This window comes from Ylistrum balloti, unplaced genomic scaffold (genome assembly GCF_031769215.1).
Source record: "Ylistrum balloti isolate Yb309-2 unplaced genomic scaffold, AGI_CSIRO_Ybal_v1 Utg369936, whole genome shotgun sequence".
Taxonomy (NCBI): domain Eukaryota; kingdom Metazoa; phylum Mollusca; class Bivalvia; order Pectinida; family Pectinidae; genus Ylistrum; species Ylistrum balloti.
The window spans coordinates 912,345-930,466 of NW_026782046.1; the positions used below are offsets into that span (position 1 = coordinate 912,345).

General features: G+C 36.6%; 2 protein-coding genes across 2 annotated transcripts; both read left to right on the forward strand.

Moving 5' to 3' along the window:
• Positions 1-6,150: 6,150 nt before the first annotated feature.
• LOC132547166 (uncharacterized) lies at positions 6,151-7,083 on the forward strand. The gene has a single exon (XM_060210921.1). The coding sequence runs from the start codon at positions 6,151-6,153 to the stop codon at positions 7,081-7,083; it is 933 nt and encodes a 310-aa protein (XP_060066904.1).
• Positions 7,084-14,322: 7,239 nt separating this feature from the next.
• LOC132547173 (tripartite motif-containing protein 2-like) lies at positions 14,323-15,963 on the forward strand. Its single transcript, XM_060210928.1, has 2 exons — positions 14,323-15,592; positions 15,629-15,963. Exons 1-2 carry the CDS (start codon positions 14,323-14,325, stop codon positions 15,961-15,963), a joined length of 1,605 nt encoding a protein of 534 aa, XP_060066911.1.
• Positions 15,964-18,122: the final 2,159 nt, after the last annotated feature.

Below are 18,122 nucleotides of genomic sequence, written 5' to 3' on the forward strand. Positions count from 1 at the left end.
CACCTGTAATTAGGATGTTATAAGACAATTAGAATCACCTGTAATTAGGATGTTATAAGACAATTAGAATCACCTGTAATTAGGATGTTATAAGACAATTAGAATCACCTGTAATTAGGATGTTATAAGACAATTAGAACCACCTGTAATTAGGATGTTATAAGACAATTAGAATCACCTGTAATTAGGATGTTATAAGACAATTAGAATCACCTGTAATTAGGATGTTATAAGACAATTAGAACCACCTGTAATTAGGATGTTATAAGACAATTAGAACCACCTGTAATTAGGATGTTTTAAGACGATTATAATCACCTCTAGCTAGGATGTTTTAGGACAATTAGAATCACCTGTAATTAGGATGTTATAAGACAATTAGAACCACCTGTAACTAGGATGTTATAAGACAATTAGAATCAACTGTAATTAGGATGTTATAAGACAATTAGAACCACCTGTAACTAGGATGTTATAAGACAATTAGAATCACCCGTACTTTTGTTGTTTTAAGACAATTAGAATCAAATGTAATTAGGATGTTATAAGACAATTAGAATCAACTGTAATTAGGATGTAATAAGACAAATAGAATCACCTGTAATTAGGATGTTATAAGACAATTAGAATCACCTGTAATTAGGATGTTATAAGACAATTAGAACCACCTGTAATTAGGATGTTATAACTGACAATTAGAACCACCTGTAATTAGGATGTTTTAAGACGATTATAATCAACTAGCTAGGATGTTTTAGGACAATTAGAACACCTGTAATTAGGATGTTATAAGACACAGGATCACCTGTAATTAGGATGTTATAAGACAATTAGAATCAACTGTAATTAGGATGTTATAAGACAATTAGAATCACCTGTAATTAGGATGTTATAAGACAATTAGAATCAACTGTAATTAGGATGTTATAAGACAATTAGAACCACCAATTGTGATGTTATAAAACAATTAGAATCACCTGTAATTAAATAAATTAATGAAAAATTAGAAAATGCATGACTTTTGTTTGTATTTCTGTTTTGTTTTATTGTACCATATGCACAACTAGGATGTTTTAAGACAATCAGTATCACATGTAATTAGGATGTTATAAGACAATTACAATCACCTGTAATTAGGATGTTATAAGACAATGAGTATCACCTGTAATTGTGATGTTGTAAGACAATCAGAATCACCTCTAACTAGGATGTTATAAGACAATTAGAATCACCTGTAATTAGGATGTTTTAAGACAATTAGAATCACCTGTAATTGTGATGTTATAAGACAATTAGAATCACCTGTAATTGTGATGTTATAAGACAATTAGAATCACCTGTAATTAGGATATTTTAAGACAATTAGAATCACCTGTAATTAGGATATTTTAAGACAATTAGTATCACCTGTAATTGTGATGTTTTAGACAATTAGAATAACCTGTAATTAGGATGTTATAAGACAATTGGAATCACCTGTAATTGTGATGTTATAAGACAATTAGAATCACCTGTAATTAGGATGTTATAAGACAATTAGAATCACCTGTAATTAGGATGTTATAAGACAATTCGAATCACCTGTAATTGGGATGTTTTAAGAGAATTAGAATCACCTGTAATTGTGATGTTATAAGACAATTAGAATCACCTGTAAAAGTCCGGCTGCTGTGAATTCTAGACTATAAGGAATCTGTAAACAGACAGCAATACATTGCGATACACCTTATCTTTTTTGTATAATATATATATATTTAGTATGTATTTTTATCTTTTTGTTTGCCTTTAAGTAAATTTGAGATTGCGCTGGTATTTTGTAACAGTACACCACATACATAAGTGTAATGTTTTATGATATCAGCATAATGCTAATCACGATATAATTAGCTGGCGGTAGAAATTGGTTAACAAAAGAGAACTTATCTGAGAGCGCGTCAAGCTGTTCGTTGCTCAGGTATGTTTCCAATGATGATCTCGCACTTATTAGCCTTGACACTCACTCCAGTCTTTGTGTGCAAGGTCGATCCATTTATCTGGTCAAATGACCATCAACCTGATTCAGGACGTTCGTAAATTTACGCGTTGAAGCTTGGAAGGTTTACACTGGATGTGAAACATGTGAAGGAAATATTGGTGGAAATTTACGGATTATTTTACAAACAGGTGAGAAAAACTTCTTAAATATTTTATTTCATAAATCATTGCATGATTTACTGTGTGTAGCTAATGATTATGAAGTATGCTGCCGAGTTTTTTAGATAAACGAAAACAGCGTCTTCAAACTACTCTTGAAATACTTAAAGAAGCTAGTGATGTAAAAGAATCTGGTGGAAATATGATAATAATATATTAATGTGCCAAGTTTCGCTGTCATATATGAAAAAGTAATGATTTAAATATTGAGAATACAGTAACTTGGGTCTCTTCGACTCACACTTTTTTTATGTTTGACTCCATCTGTGTGAGTACTGGTATGTATCGTTGTGTAAACGGAGGGTTTAATCTGGATCTGGGTGTGAAACATTGAAAATAAACCTTGGTGGCAACTTGCGGAATATTTAACAAACGTGTGAGAAAATTTCAAATTTTTTATTTCATAAAAACTGATTGTAATATTATGAAGCATATAGCACTATAAATAAATAAATAAATAAATAAATAAATAGATAAATAAACAGGTAAAAATGGCATACAGTGAAATAATACAGCACAAAGGCATAACACCAATACGATTGAGGAAAAAAACATGAAACTATCTGCACATGCTGCAGCTGCACATTGGGCCGTCCCAGGCGTGTAACACCCTGCGGGAAACAGAGAAGGAATCAGCCTCTCTTATTTCATTAGGCAGACTGTTACACACCCGGGCGGACTCAAACCGAAAATATTTCATTCTATACCTTGTTGACTTTACCTGTGGTATGTTAGCACCAAGTTCACGTCTGAAATTATAGCTAGAGTATTTAAAAGTAACAAGTTCTGTGATGTACTGAGGGCAAAGACCGTTCATAATTAAAAAAAAAACAACACCAACTTCTAAAGCCATACTCCTAAGACATCAAACATGTAGATAGGATTTTTTTCCCCTAAAAGTAACTCTATAGGACTAGTAAAACATTTTCTACAAATCTACCTGCTCTATCTTGTATAATTTCCAGTTATACATGCAAACATGTTTTAAAAGTATTTTGGTGTTCTTGTCAAAGAGTGTTGTTATCTTTGAGAGTAGGGGGAATACGTGTAGGCAGAGGGACAGCTAGTGTCCGATTAATCAGACTAATTGACTGGTAAGAGAGCAGTGTCAGCTGTGTCAATCAGAGAGTGCCCAGTGATGTGAGGTGGATGTTTATTGTTTTAAAGATTAGTAAGGTGATTATTTAGAAACTAACGTGACTCGATTCGTGAGGTTGACAGTTAATTAATTGACAATAAGAGAGAGAGAGAGAGAGAGAGAGAGAGAGAGAGAGAGAGAGAGAGAGAGAGAGAGAGAGAGAGAGAGAGAGAGAGAGAGAGAGATATTATTGAAAGTAAACAGTGTCGTGGGAGCAGAGTATGATGTGAGGTCGTGGAGGAGAAAGGTTGATTGGGTTCTGAGAGAGGAGTTGTGGTAGGGACACTGGAGAGTAAAAATGTGATCAAAATCTGAGAGTCGTGAATGAGGCATAGGTGTTTTGTACATATTAGATGTAAATAACTGTGTATATTTTGGAGATGTAAATAAACTGTAAATAGAAAATGGATCTTAAGTAACCATTACATGACCTGTGGCGAAATAGAAAATATTCCAAATGGTATTTTAATCCCATTTTCTAACCTTTGTGAACATTATGTTTTAATTGCTTAATATAAACTTTGTTTCGCTAAATACTGAGTTCATTACAACACATAGCACAGTAACAAATGAATAAGATCCGGAAACAAGGTGTAAATTCGTTTCCTGACATTATCATTATAATTCAGTTACGGCAGTTATTAGGTTGAAACAAGACAAAGGTTACAACCTGACGGCAGCGTGAATAGTGTATTTTCGAAGTAGTACCTGTTAAACTGAATAAATGGAGGTGAGATTTATAAATAACCTTAGCTTTATGGTTATACTCAATGCTAAACGGCGATTCCAATTTACCTGGGGATAGCATACTGGTGAAAATCTCAGTTATTTTTGACAAGTGATATTAACCTCATATCTATCATCTTCGATGATCACGTTAGATATAGTGTGGATATGTCATATCATTATCAGTAGACGATATATATTGAACTTGACCTGGTAGATAAACAGATAACATATTTCCATTTTCAACCTACCACTAAATCACGTAAAAACGGAAAATTAATTTCATAGGTTACGGGGACGATCTTTTGGTAGTAATACTAAATAATGGATATACACACTTATTTACTAATAAACGCTCAAAGTGTTGTAACTGGTTATTTTTCTTTATTTTGAAAAGTGGACAATTTGCAAAAAACTGAGGTACACAGTCATGAGCGTTAAATTCGTTAGGTCATTTTCATAAGCATAATTCAAACACATATTCAACGAGCTATGTTTTTGAAACACTATATACCCGGATGAACAAAATTCTGAATCGGGGCATTATAACTGTACTATGTAAGGCGTGACCTAATTTCATGAACACTTTATGGAACACCGTTACGTCTTCATTATGACATGAACTGTATACTGAGATAATGAGCGAAACTGCACATTCTTTATTTTGTTCATCTGTTGGAGAGATATTGAACGGAAACTGAATTATTGGATATTTTCTTAGTGCAAGGGGCGTAACTCTGTCAGATATTAAAACCTACCTCTTACTATGCAATAGTTACGATCAACGTGGCATACTTCCTTGTTTAACAGTAGGTTTTATTCCTTCAAAAAGAGAAGACTTTTCACTAGATGTGATAAATATCCTCCTCCTGTCATACATCGTTGTTAAAATCGTTTATGAATTTGTTCTGAAATTCTTGATATCATCCTGTAGATAGTTACCTTAAAGATGTTATCAGGTAGATGACCAGGTAAGTAATGTATCTGCATTAGTTCAGATGTGTAGCAAGTCTACAGGAGCCCTGCGAACTACTACCAGATCAGTCTATACTCCGACATCCAGAAATTAGATTAAGGATCTTTTACAACAGGTATGTTCATATATAATATAGATACGATTTTGCTTGTTATGTGTACATGCACAAGTGATAAAATTGACATCTAATACTTTCAATTCAAAGGGAACGTCCGTCTCTATTGCAAACCTAAAAAACTGCCTACAAACTATGATTCTCTATTACTTAATACTATCGTACTATATTAATCTGAATAGTATTTGACGTACTTTTCAATATGATTAAATCGTCGGAAGAAAATGTTCTGGCATAGGTCTTTATTTAGCAAAGGAGAAGATCCTTGTGTTAATGATGCCACACATGACGGTGTACGTCCTGGGCCCTGGTATAGATATTTATTAAGTAAGGGAGAAGATCCTTGTGTTTATGGTGCCATACATGACTGTGTACCTCTTGGGTCCTGGTTTAGGTCTTTATTAAGTATAGGATTAAACCCTTGTGTTTGTGATGCCACACATGACTGTGTACCTCCTGGGCCCTAGTATAAGTCTTTATCTAGTAGAGGAGAAGATCCTTGTGTTTATGGTGCCACACATGACTGTGTACCTCCTGGGTCCTGGTATAAGTCTTTATCTAGTAGAGGAGAAGATCCTTGTATTTGTGTGCCGCCTGGGTTCTGGAATAGGTCTTTCTTCTGTAATTAACGCACACTTGAGGGAGTGGAAGTAGGGTAACCCTACTTGCCCAGTTATACACCTGGTCTCTAGATTTCTCTACGTCGATTTAAATATAGGTCACATATTTCTGTGCCACTAATAAATTGTGAATATGTATGAATATGCCTATATCCTGTATGTACAGGGCTATTTAATATCGTGCTTGTTGAGAATCGTGTGAGTTAATGAATTCAATGTAGGTGTTTTTGTTATGCCGACAATACTTACAGTGTTTTATTTTCATGAATATGAAGTTTCACCACTGATTATCAAAATTATCTTGTTTCAGAAATATTCAAGAAACGACCCTCCACAGGTTATCTCCCTACAAACTGCACCACATCTAGATATTGGTAATACCATGGCAACGTCTTCTGTACATGAACAAAGTCTAGAAGTCAGACCTAAAGAGTCTCCAGAAATATGTCCGGCGTCCACTGAACCAGTCCTGCGTGACAGTCCCACTGTCATCTCTCAGTTCTCGTGCCGGGAGTACCTCACATCATTCTGTCCTACGCCTGATGGAAATGTCTGGCTCTGTGATTGGAGAACAAGCACAGCAATCCTCATCAACAACAAAAGTAAAGTCTTACAGAAGATAAAACACAAAAGTAACATCATTGAAATCAGTCTGGACCCCACGACAGGTCGTCTGTGGTTCTGTTGTTGGGAGGAGAGAATTATCTACGAAGTATTTACCTCTTCACCGGTTTCAAGGTTTACCACCGATGCTAACCCACACAGTTTATGTGTGACCAGGGAGGGACGGGTAGTGGTAGGTACAAGGAGTAAACAGGGGTACAAGGTAGTGATGTACACAGCAGATGGTCAGGTGTTACATACAGCCACTGTAGAGAGTTCAGGGGCGGGTGCAGTAACGTTTATTACACAATGCCCTGTTACAGATAACATAGCTGTTGTTAATAGTAAACTAATCAGCGGAGATGGGAATGGCGTAATTAACTACAGGCGTCATATCATCGTGTACAACGCGACATTCGAACCTCTGGTCCATTACCGTGGGGAAGGGATACAGGCAAGAGAGGCGGTCACTCCTGACAAGTTTGTTCCATTCAGAATTGTATATGACAGCAAGGGAAATATTGTTATTGCTGATTGGGAAAGGAAAACAATAGAACTAATAAGTGGAGATGGGAAGTACATAAAAACACTCCACACTGAGAAAACAAGACAAGGAGTAGTAGGCATACAGAAGGGTGATATATTGTGGTCCCGTTATCAGTTAGATAAAGATATGTGGGGATTTAAGCTTCTCAAGTATTACAGCGACTGAGGGAAGAAATCTTGATTGGTGATACAGACTATGTAAGCAACATAAAAACGTTACCTGTATAATGTAACATCAAAGCGGTCTTTCATATTATTCAGGTGAACAATGGTCCAACTGATACATTACATCTTGATAAATATAGAAACACCATGAAAAACTGTCATTGTATGTATGTATACCAAAGGTATGTAAAAAAAAATTGAAAACCTTTAGAATTTTCAGTAAACGAGATATATAAACCGTTTTCGGAAAGTGCCAAGGTTCCCGACTGATATTAAAACCAGACTCATAATGACTTAGCTGTTTATTCAGGGTCCCTAAGGTGCTTAAAACAGCATATCAAATGTAAATATATGATATTGCAGAATAATGATTTACCCTATGTGGCAAGATTTCATTTTAGAGCATTGTACTTTTCCAATATAAGAAATAAAACGAATTCAATCATTATCAGAGTGTCGTTATAATCATTTTTTTTTATCAAACTAACTTCAGTAAAACAAAAAGTCTGACATTAAATTTTACTTAGATCGTGACTAGAGAGATTCCTCAATATATGTATGTTAAATGGGAATATGTAAATAATTATATGTCTACTCTGTTTCAACACATATTTAATTACACAAGAATTAATTAATGGAGAGGGTTCCTATAATATAAAGAGTTGGAATCTTTGACACACAAGTTGTTCACTCGTGGTCAGCTTGGTGGCTTTATAGGAAGGAAAATTTAAGTCAAGATTGTCCCATCCTCTCTACTCCAGGTTTTACGATCACTTTCACTCTCTGCACCCATGGAGCATGTCGTGGCAAAATTGAAGTTACAAGCCAAGTAATTTGATTGGTTACAGGAGAAAAAACTGACCAATCACAGAGTGTTACGTTCCTTATGAAGGTTACAAAGGAGAGACACCCTTCAAAGCCATTACTATATACTGTTATGCGACCTTAAAGCCCCAATATACGTAAAAATCACTATAAAAAACAAACTTTATCTTATTTTCCCCGTAATATATGCAACAAAACAAATACTTTCCTTTAATTAAAGAAAATAAAACTGACTGTTTTCAATTCAAATAAAAATTGAAAAATCGGAAAATAAACATTGTGGGACCCACAATAATTCATACATTACCGCTCGTAGCGATGACATTGCGCATGCGCATATTCCGCGTGTGTAAACATGGCAGACACAGTACAGACGTTCACCAGTCGCTTCCTTTTTTTTCCAATCATACATCAGGCCAGTTCTGAATTCTTACGTTATAATTGTGCGTCGTATCGTTTCTAAACTAATTATTCCTTCTAATAATTTCCCAAAAACTGAATGTTTATCACAGGAATACCTCAAGTCTACGACAAGACTTCGCAAACAATGTTTGTAAACAAAAACTTACTGCATGTGCTTCCTCTATAAGTAGAAACCTCAACTCTTGCGAGATCAGGTCATGAACTTTCCGACGTGGTTCGGCAACAATCGTAATTTTGATAGCGGCGTGTTTAAAATGGAGGTGTGTTTACAAATAGCGCGTTTCAACTGCTCATATATCAATACTTTATGCACAAAGTCATGGTAACTATTGTTTGAATAACTTAATTTTAACTACATCTGAGAGAATATCTCAATAATTATGTGTGATTCTACACTAAATATTTAGTGAATGTTACGTATATTGGGGCTTTAAGATTCATTTGATGTACATCAAAAGATCAAGCTAGTCTTATCGTGATATCCAGAAGGTGTGCAACATGGAGCGTTCAATTTTGCCATGCCATGTTTCAGGGGTGCAGAGAACGCGAAAGTGATGAACTGAGATAAAAAGATATAAATATGATTCAATGCCTTTTTCAGTAATATCAATACTTAATACAGTACATGGTTTTATTTAATACTAATTTTAAGGTGCTATTACAGACTCTATCAGCAACAGACCAAAGAAGAAAGGCGATTACAAAATGATGGTGGATTACAGTAACATTTTAAATATCAAAGCAGAAAAGAAACAGAGGAACCTTGCTCATCTTTCGGAACATTTTCTTCGGTTGCTAAAGTTATGCGGCTGCCTAAGGAAGCCAAATACACTCGCTCATCTATGACAAAGTGTTTTAAAAAGTGTAGCCGAATTGACTTTAGTACATTGTTACCATCTTGTGTGTTGTTGGGTATATAATCTGTTTACCATCTCGTCACACTATTTTTGACCATAGTGTACGTATAGTACAGCCGAAAATGTTGGTCGATTCATTACCATCTCGTACACTACGTACGTCAGTGCTACTACGCTCCACACAGGTCATTTGTCTGATGAAGGTGACCGTGTAGATCTCGTACACTACCTACGTCAGTACGCTCCACACTGGTCATTTATTTGATGAAGGTGACCGTGTAGATCTCGTACACCACTATCTACGTCAGTGCTACTACGCTCCACACTGGTCATTTGTCTGATGAAGGTGACCGTGTAGATCTCGTACACCACTATCTACGTCAGTGCTACTACGCTCCACACTGGTCATTTGTCTGATGAAGGTGACCGTGTAGATCTCGTACACTACCTACGTCAGTACGCTCCACACTGGTCATTTGTCTGATGAAGGTGACCGTGTAGATCTCGTACACTACCTACGTCAGTACGCTCCACACTGGTCATTTATTTGATGAAGGTGACCGTGTAGATCTCGTACACCACTATTTACGTCAGTGCTACTACGCTCCACACTGGTCATTTGTCTGATGAAGGTGACCGTGTAGATCTCGTACACCACTATCTACGTCAGTGCTACTACGCTCCACACTGCTCATTTGTCTGATGAAGGTGACCGTGTAGATCTCGCACACTACCTATGTCAGTGCTACTACACTCCACACTGGTCATTTGTCCGATGAAGGTGACCGTAGAGTTTTGAAACGACACACTATAAGTTTCTGCTGGTTGAGTTATAATAATGTTTTTTTCATATCTAGGAACTTCTTACATAGCCAATAACGAAGAATTATGTGTAAGATATTTGAGAAAAAATGTAGTGGTACAATTTCTTATCATTTTATCATTTTAAAATCCGATATGACGAGACAAAAAGTATCAAATCGATAATAAATATCAAGATACTTTCTGTAGATAGAAATAGGGTTGTTAAACACCATGTTTTATAAATACATAGAGTTAGTAAAGACGAAGTCGGTATGATCAATTAATGTTACTATAACGTTGGATGATATCCTAGATTTACACTTTTAAGCTTTGAAGTATGTTAATCTCTCATGTTTTTATATTTGCTTCTGTTCATTTTACGTCGGCACGCTTAGTCTTTGATTTCAAGTTCCCTTGGTTTACTGTCCCATCGAAGACGGATCAAGTACATTCATAATGTAAATTTATCAGTTTGGTAATCACAATCACCTGTGTGTCTAATTCAATCTTTATATTGAAAAATGCAATTCATTTGTCTAATGTTCTATCTTTATATTGAAAAATGCATTTCACCTGTGTGTCTAATTTTCAATGTTTGAATAGAAAGATATTATTCATTTGTATGTCTTGTAAACAATCTTTGGACGAAACAAACTTCTGCATCGGAGAATGAGAGGATAAGGAGAATAGGGCAATGTATTACGGAAGAGTAAGCGTCTTCTGCTTCATCGACGACACCCGTCATGTTAATCTTGGTGAATCCAGGTAAGTGATGTTACGTTCTCAAATGAGAACAAGATATACAACAACGGAACCAACAGGTGAAACAGTCGTCTCCGGTCACAATTTAATTTACTGTTCAGTATCAAGAATATTCTTGTTAAAGAGATTTTAATGAACTGGTTTTATAGGCCATACCATCTTGTTCAGTAACAAGACAAGTCACAAATCACATTAGAACAAAATAAAAAATAACGTCATTGAAACAGAGTCAACCTTTTCTGATCTGATTTATAACACTTAGTAGCAATAGGTTGTTAGAAAAATAGTAAAACCCGATTTGATTTATGAAAGAGGTTATCCAATGGAAGTTTCAAACTACCTTGTACACGTCACATGTCATTTCTCCTTGCCGCGTCGCTATTGCCGACAAAAAAGAAAGGCAAGAAATGGATCGTAAGTATTCTTTTTTAGCTAAAATGTTGCACGTCTTATAGTGTCTCCGTTATTATGATCACGAGTCATGTCTATGTCGCTTTCTTACTTGTCTCTGTTGATAAAAATCCATACAGTGTTTCTGTTGTTAAGCCTTTATATTGTGACTATGTTGTTAAGCGTTAATATCATGTCATTGTTGTTAATCTTAAATTCTGTGTCTTTGTTGTTTAGCTTTATTACTGTGTTTCTGTTATTAAGCTTTAATACTGTGTCTCTGTTGTTTAGCTTTATTACTGTGTTTCTGTTATTAAGCTTTAATACTGTGTCTCTGTTGTGAGGTTTTAATACTGAGTCACTGTTGTTAAGCTTTAATACTGTGTCTCTGTTGTGAAGCTTTAATACTGAGTCACTGTTGTTAAGCTTTAATACTGTGTCTCTGTTGTGAAGTTTTAATACTGTGTCACTGTTGTTAAGCTTTAATACGGTGTCACTGTTGTTAAGATTAAATACTGTGTCTCTGTTGTGAAGCTTTAATAGTGTGTCACTGTTGTTAAGCTTTAATACTCTGTCTCTGTTGTTAAGCTTTATCACTCTGTCTCTGTTGTTAAGCTTTATCACTCTGTCTCTGTTGTTAAGCTTTATCACTCTGTCTCTGTTGTTAAGCTTTATCACTCTGTCTTTGTTGTTAAGCTTAAATTCTTTGTCTCTGTTGTTAAGCTTAAATACTGTGTCTCTGTTACTACATTACATGTAGATGATTTTTAGAAAAATGAAAATGTACTTTGTAATGTTCGATTAATTTAACAGGTTGAAGGAGACGATCTGTCATTAGTAGCAAAACGTAACACATAACACATATACATTCATTTATTTACTAATTAAACACTCACATCTATTGTCGCTTGTCCTGTAGATCAATGTGTTAATGATGTAATCAGGTAGATAAACAGGTAAGTTATATATATATATACATTAGTTCAAAGGTGTTTCTTCCGTATTGCAGATTTATAGAAGCCCTGCCAACTACTACCAGATAAGCATATATACAGATTGAGGACTTACAACAGGTATGTTCATTTATGATATTGTGAGAAATGGCATTGATACTATTTTTTAGGCTGGCGTCGTGCAATGAGCTCATGTTATTTAGTAAACAGATAAATAGGACAAGGAAACTAAAATGCCTACTGTATTCAGCAGTATACATGATAATCAATAAGTGTACAAGTATGTATAAGAACAATGTCTACAATGTTACGTAAGTACTACATCGTAAAACATACCTGTGCTCGAAATCTCTTGTACAAAAGACATACAAGTGAATAACACCTTTTAATAATTTTGATTTGGATACAGGAGAGTCAAACAATGAATTAAACTGCGTAATACAGTTGTTCCGTCCTAGTGTATAGCCTTCCCCAAGCGAAGACACCTCGCCAAGGTTATACCCGGAGCGGCCGCACAGAGGTGATGAGGATAAAAATAGATCACCCCAATTTGACAAGTGCATGCACTAACGTAAACAACACAAATAAAGGGAATAGAATGTCATTCATTCATAGATACAAAAGTACAAACACAATTTCACTGTAATTGAAAACATTAAATGAAATTTTGGTAATACAATTACAGTCTCATAATTTGACGCCGACACCACGCATCTATTGAAATATGAACTACCTCGTGAAACTTTGTTCTAAATATACACCAGTCTTTAAGTTGGGTACCATCAATTTTAGTAAGAAAATTTTAGTCAAGTTTTTTTCTTTCTTTTCCAAGCCTACCATCATTCAAATCGCTCTGTGCCCGTGGTCCGTCCGTCAGTCGCTATTTCGTGAGTGCCAGATGGATCTTTCTCAGATTGCACATGTAGGATTCTCCTTTGATTTTGGGCCTGACCCAAAGAACAAAATGGCGAAAAGGCAGCCATCTTGGATTCTGACTTCGAAAATTTGTTATCACTAAAGTTGTTATAACTTGTGCCTAATCCCGGTTGTTTGATGACAATAAAAATATGTTTAGATCGACATCGAAAGAAGTACTGAATAGATATCTCTAAAATTTCATACGTTTGTTCCCTTTAGTCTCTCCTTGTGCTCGTTTGATTTTGGTACTGATCAGAAGAAACAAAATGGCTTCCAGGGGGGCCAGTTTGGATTTAGCAGGTAAAGAATAGCATCGCTATTTCTGCAAAAGAATATTCAAATGTCTTATCATTAAGAGTAAAAACAGAGAAAACAAGAGGAAAAAGATCCAACTTTCAAAAAGCATATAAAGATCAAACAATGATGAGCGCCAAGATCCCTCTTGGATCTCTTGCTAAAGACAATTCTTCGTATTCCTTGCAGTTTGTATCGCCAAATGATACATTCAGCTTAACGAACACCGGGCTTACACTGAAGGTCCCCGTAAGTTTGCGTTGCGACCTAAAACAACGTTTTCACGTGTGTTACTGGTAAATCAAACACGCATTCATATACAATTTGATATTTTTTTTATCTTCGGTATTACCGGGTCAAAGTATTTTGTAGGATTAGAACTCTGTAGCTGTGTACTTCCTGAATCCCAGTATTGGGCTGTATTCTAGAGTGGAGGTAAAATCTTGTAGCTGGGATACATTACATGTTTATACGGATTTTATAGGAGAGTAGAGCTCCCTAGGTAGAGTGCTATATATCTGTCAAATTCGCGAGCTCGGTACTGGACTGTCGTATGTAGGGAGAGTTGTCTCCCGTAACTTTTATCTATGCATGTATTTGGAACTCCTAGATATCGGTATTTGTCTGCATTTTATAGGATGAGTAGAAATAGAAACCCGTTAGTGTGGTACCCTACATATATTCTTGTCTTTTTCAGATAAAGGTTATTGTTTTGTTGTATACATATTAAGACAACCAACTGTAGCATCACCAATACAGAGTAAATATGTATGAATATTTGTATATATTGTACCAATGCGGAGATATATGTTCTTCAATCTTCGCCTGGTGAAATAACTTCGACGTTCTGGATATTGTAACCGCTATATATAAACAGTACGAGTGATGCAGTTTTGTTTACTTTTTATCTAATCTTATACAACTATTGATGATTGATATTTTATTGTTACACAGAGAGAACCTCCAGGAGGCACTTGCCTGGAATCTACATCACTGCTGCGCTTCGGTAGTACCATGGCAACATCCGCTGACCTCTCCAATCTAAAAGGTCAACTTCATGTCAGAGCTAAAGGTCATGACAAGTGTCCCAGCCACAGGAAAAACCAAGTGGTATTTTTATGTCAGGACTGTGACACCCTGATTTGTGCTACCTGTTCCATTACAACACATAGAAATCATTTTAGCAGTTTCGCCGAAATTTCGGAGACTACTCAACAATACAAAAATAGACTTCAGGAATTTGTTAACGAAAATGAGGACAAACGAATCCCGAAACTTAATGTAGAAACGAAATCAACCAAGGAACGTCTTTCAACTTTAAAATCTAAATACAAAAACATTCGTGATAAGATGAAATTAGAACGAGATCAATGTAAAGATATATTAGATAGAATAACAGAAGATTACCTAACATTATGTGACAAGATGGAGGACGCAGAAACAGAGTTACTTACGTCACACATCACATACCTTGACGAAAGGATAGACACTTTGGTGAAACTTTCATCAGAGTGTAAGCAGACCCTCCAGACAGGAACTGATGTACTAGTGTATGACTCAGCAACAGAAGTCCGGGACATGGACATCAACATCCCACGGATACCTGACACAGGTATGATAGAGTTTACTTCTAGTAAGGACAAGCTAAGTCACCTAAAGCAGGCCATGGGGGTGATGAGGACACCTACTGATCATCACCGGGTAGTATCAGCAACTGGCGGTCACTATAACCATGGTACAATAGTGAATCAAAACCAGTCTACAGAGATGGGTCAAGGGTCCACTGCAGCAGTCCAATGTTTTAAACTGTGTGAAAGTCCAACTACTAAATACAAGTTCTCATATAAGGACAGCATCTCATCAATCTGTCCTACATCTGATGGACGTGCCTGGTTGTGTGATTGGAATACCAACACAATTAACCTCATCAACAACAAAGGTAAAGTCTTACAGAAGATACAACACAACAGTAACATTACAGACATCAGTCTAGACCCCAACACAGGTCATATGTGGTTCTGTTGTAGAGAGGAGAGCACTATATATGAACTATCTACATCATCTACACCAGTCAGAAGGTTTACTACAGAGTGTGATCCACACAGCCTGTGTGTGACCATGGAGGGACGGGTAGTGGTGGGTACATGGGGTAGACAGGGGTACAAGGTAGTGACATACGAAACAGATGGTCAGGTGGTACATACAGTCACTGTGGAGAGGTCAGGGGCGGGTGTTGTACAATCCATCACACAGTGTCTTGTTTCAGGTAACATAGCTGTAGTGAGTCGTAAACTCATCAGTGGAAACCATCGTGATCCAGACAACTACAGACGTCACGTCATTGTGTATAATCCAAAGCTCCAGCCCCTGGTCCACTACCGGAGGGAGGGGATACAGGCACGGGAGGCGGTCACACCTGACAAGTTCTGTCCGATCACAGCGATATACGACAGTAAGGGTAATATTGTTATTCCTGACTGGAAACGGAAAACAATAGATCTGATTACTGGAGAAGGGAAGTACATAAAAACACTCCACACAAACAAAGGACCACAGGGAGTAGTAGGTATACAGAGGGATGATGTGTTGTGGTCCCACTTAGTGTTAGATACTGGAGAGTTGGGATTCAAACTCCTCAAGTACTATAGTGACTGATTGATTAAATATAGGGTGATATAAAACAACAGAAAAGGCATAAATTGTGCTTGACATTATCATGGTCTGCTAGAGACATTAAGTTGAAACTTTTACTACAAGTGAGATATTTTGATTTGACAAACATTAATAATTTCATATAAAATTACCATCTGTGATAGATATTGAATTAAAGATGCACATTTTACTTTTTCAGTTCATGAAAAAAAATCCATCTAATTGTCATTTGGGCGTCCTGATTATTTTTCCTAACTTTGATAAAACCTGGAATTAAATTTTCAACTTTGCTTTTACAAATAGATAATCATTATAATTTTTTTAATCAATTATGAATAAAGGGCCGGTTTCCAAAACGGCCCCTTCTCTGAATCAAATTTCCTGTTGGTGGTGCATTGCCCATGCCGTTGTGGTCACAAATCTATAAAGTATAAAGATTTAGGTCACTTGGTTTGTTTTTATGGCTCCTCAAAGTTGTACCTTTCAGAAGCTGTTCAAGTGTTGATAAAATGTGCATGTTATGTAAAATATTAATGAAAATCTAATCAAATGATAGTCACCGTAAAGAATACATTCATGGCATGATTGTGACAAAAAAATCATGTTTCCATCGCGCCATTTGGCTGTTTTATTGAAGAAACAATCTCAAAAATGCCATTTTCGATAACATTTTAGACACAAAAACTGTGTTTTTTAGAGAATACACCCTTTTATGGGCGTTGGATGCAAACCAATTTTTATCCTATTAAATAGTACGTAATATGCTATTGATGAGAGGAAAAATCATCAAAATGTAAGTGGTGGAACATTTTCAAATGTTGGGTTGAATTAGCCTATGGTTGAATTGCCGATTTTCGACTTTCTTTAGATAATTAACAAAAAAAAACGAGAGTATTTGCTCGGTATGTAGAGAATATGTACACAGATATGAAAAAAAGTGAGAGAAACACTTTTTCATAAAAAAAATCCAAGATGGCTACTTCACAAGTCCCCGTGGTTGAAGACATTGGCTGACAAATAGACAGAACAACAAACAAAACGTGTTCCTTATGATTTTGGTTGGTTTTCGAATTTACGGGGGTGTTCATAGCTACGGGCGATTGCATAATACCTATATTTATAAGTTTGGTTAGTCACATGGTAACGGGGATCTTATCAGCCCCAAACATACTTTCGACATATGCACTCCGTTGCCGCATGGAAAACTATTTCAAGTTTTGTCGGAATTTCTTTACCTGTGGTTGTAATGGTCGAGGGTTTTCCAGCGTCCTGTAATACCCAAGGTAGTACAAGATACTGGAGATGTGCGCACACATTTCCATCGTTCTCTCTCCAACTGGGCACTGGCAGTAGTAGTCCTTTATTGGGGCCTCAACATCGGGTGAAACGGTGAACCGTATCCAAACGTTATATTTCGTTTGGCTTTTGTGTCGAGAATGTATTTGACATCGGAGAAGGTCTGGGGAGTGCTGGTAAAGCCACACCTCATAGTCTCCGTCATCACTTAAATGTTCGGCGATGTAACCAGGAGCCAGAGATATCTGATACGTTCCACACGGAATGGTTCTCAAGTAATTAAGATCGAGACGGGGAAACAGTGCGGAAGATGCATCCTTCTTGACAAACTCGGACCTTGCCCGTCTAAATAGATCCGGGTCTATCTTGACTCTCTGAGCTAAACCATTCGGTGTTGTCAAACGGTCCTTCATACGTTCAGACATTAGCCTATCTTTGGCATCTCTCTCTGGAGATCTCTGGTAGATCGGTCCTCTAATACCATTCAGACAGGCTGTGACGGTTCGAAGCAAAGCCTCAATGACATTGATAAAGCTGTTAGACACCAATTGCGTTCGGAAGAACGTCCAGTGTTTCAGACGACCATGATAGGATTCCACAATCCACCTCGATTTGGTGATAGTTCTGTCAAGATTTGCTTGGACGTCAGAATGTTGACTTTGACCGGGTTTCAGGTATGACGGCATGCTAGCATTGAGGCCAGAGGCTTCGAGAACTGGTAGGACATCTCTAAAACCTCGGTCAACGACAACGTTGTCGTCTGGCTGTAGCCAAGTAACTAGCTTGTCCATGACTTTTTTTGTAATTGTAGCATCATTTTCGCTGCCAGTGAATGGTCCTACGGTGTCCAGTATGTAGCCATCTGG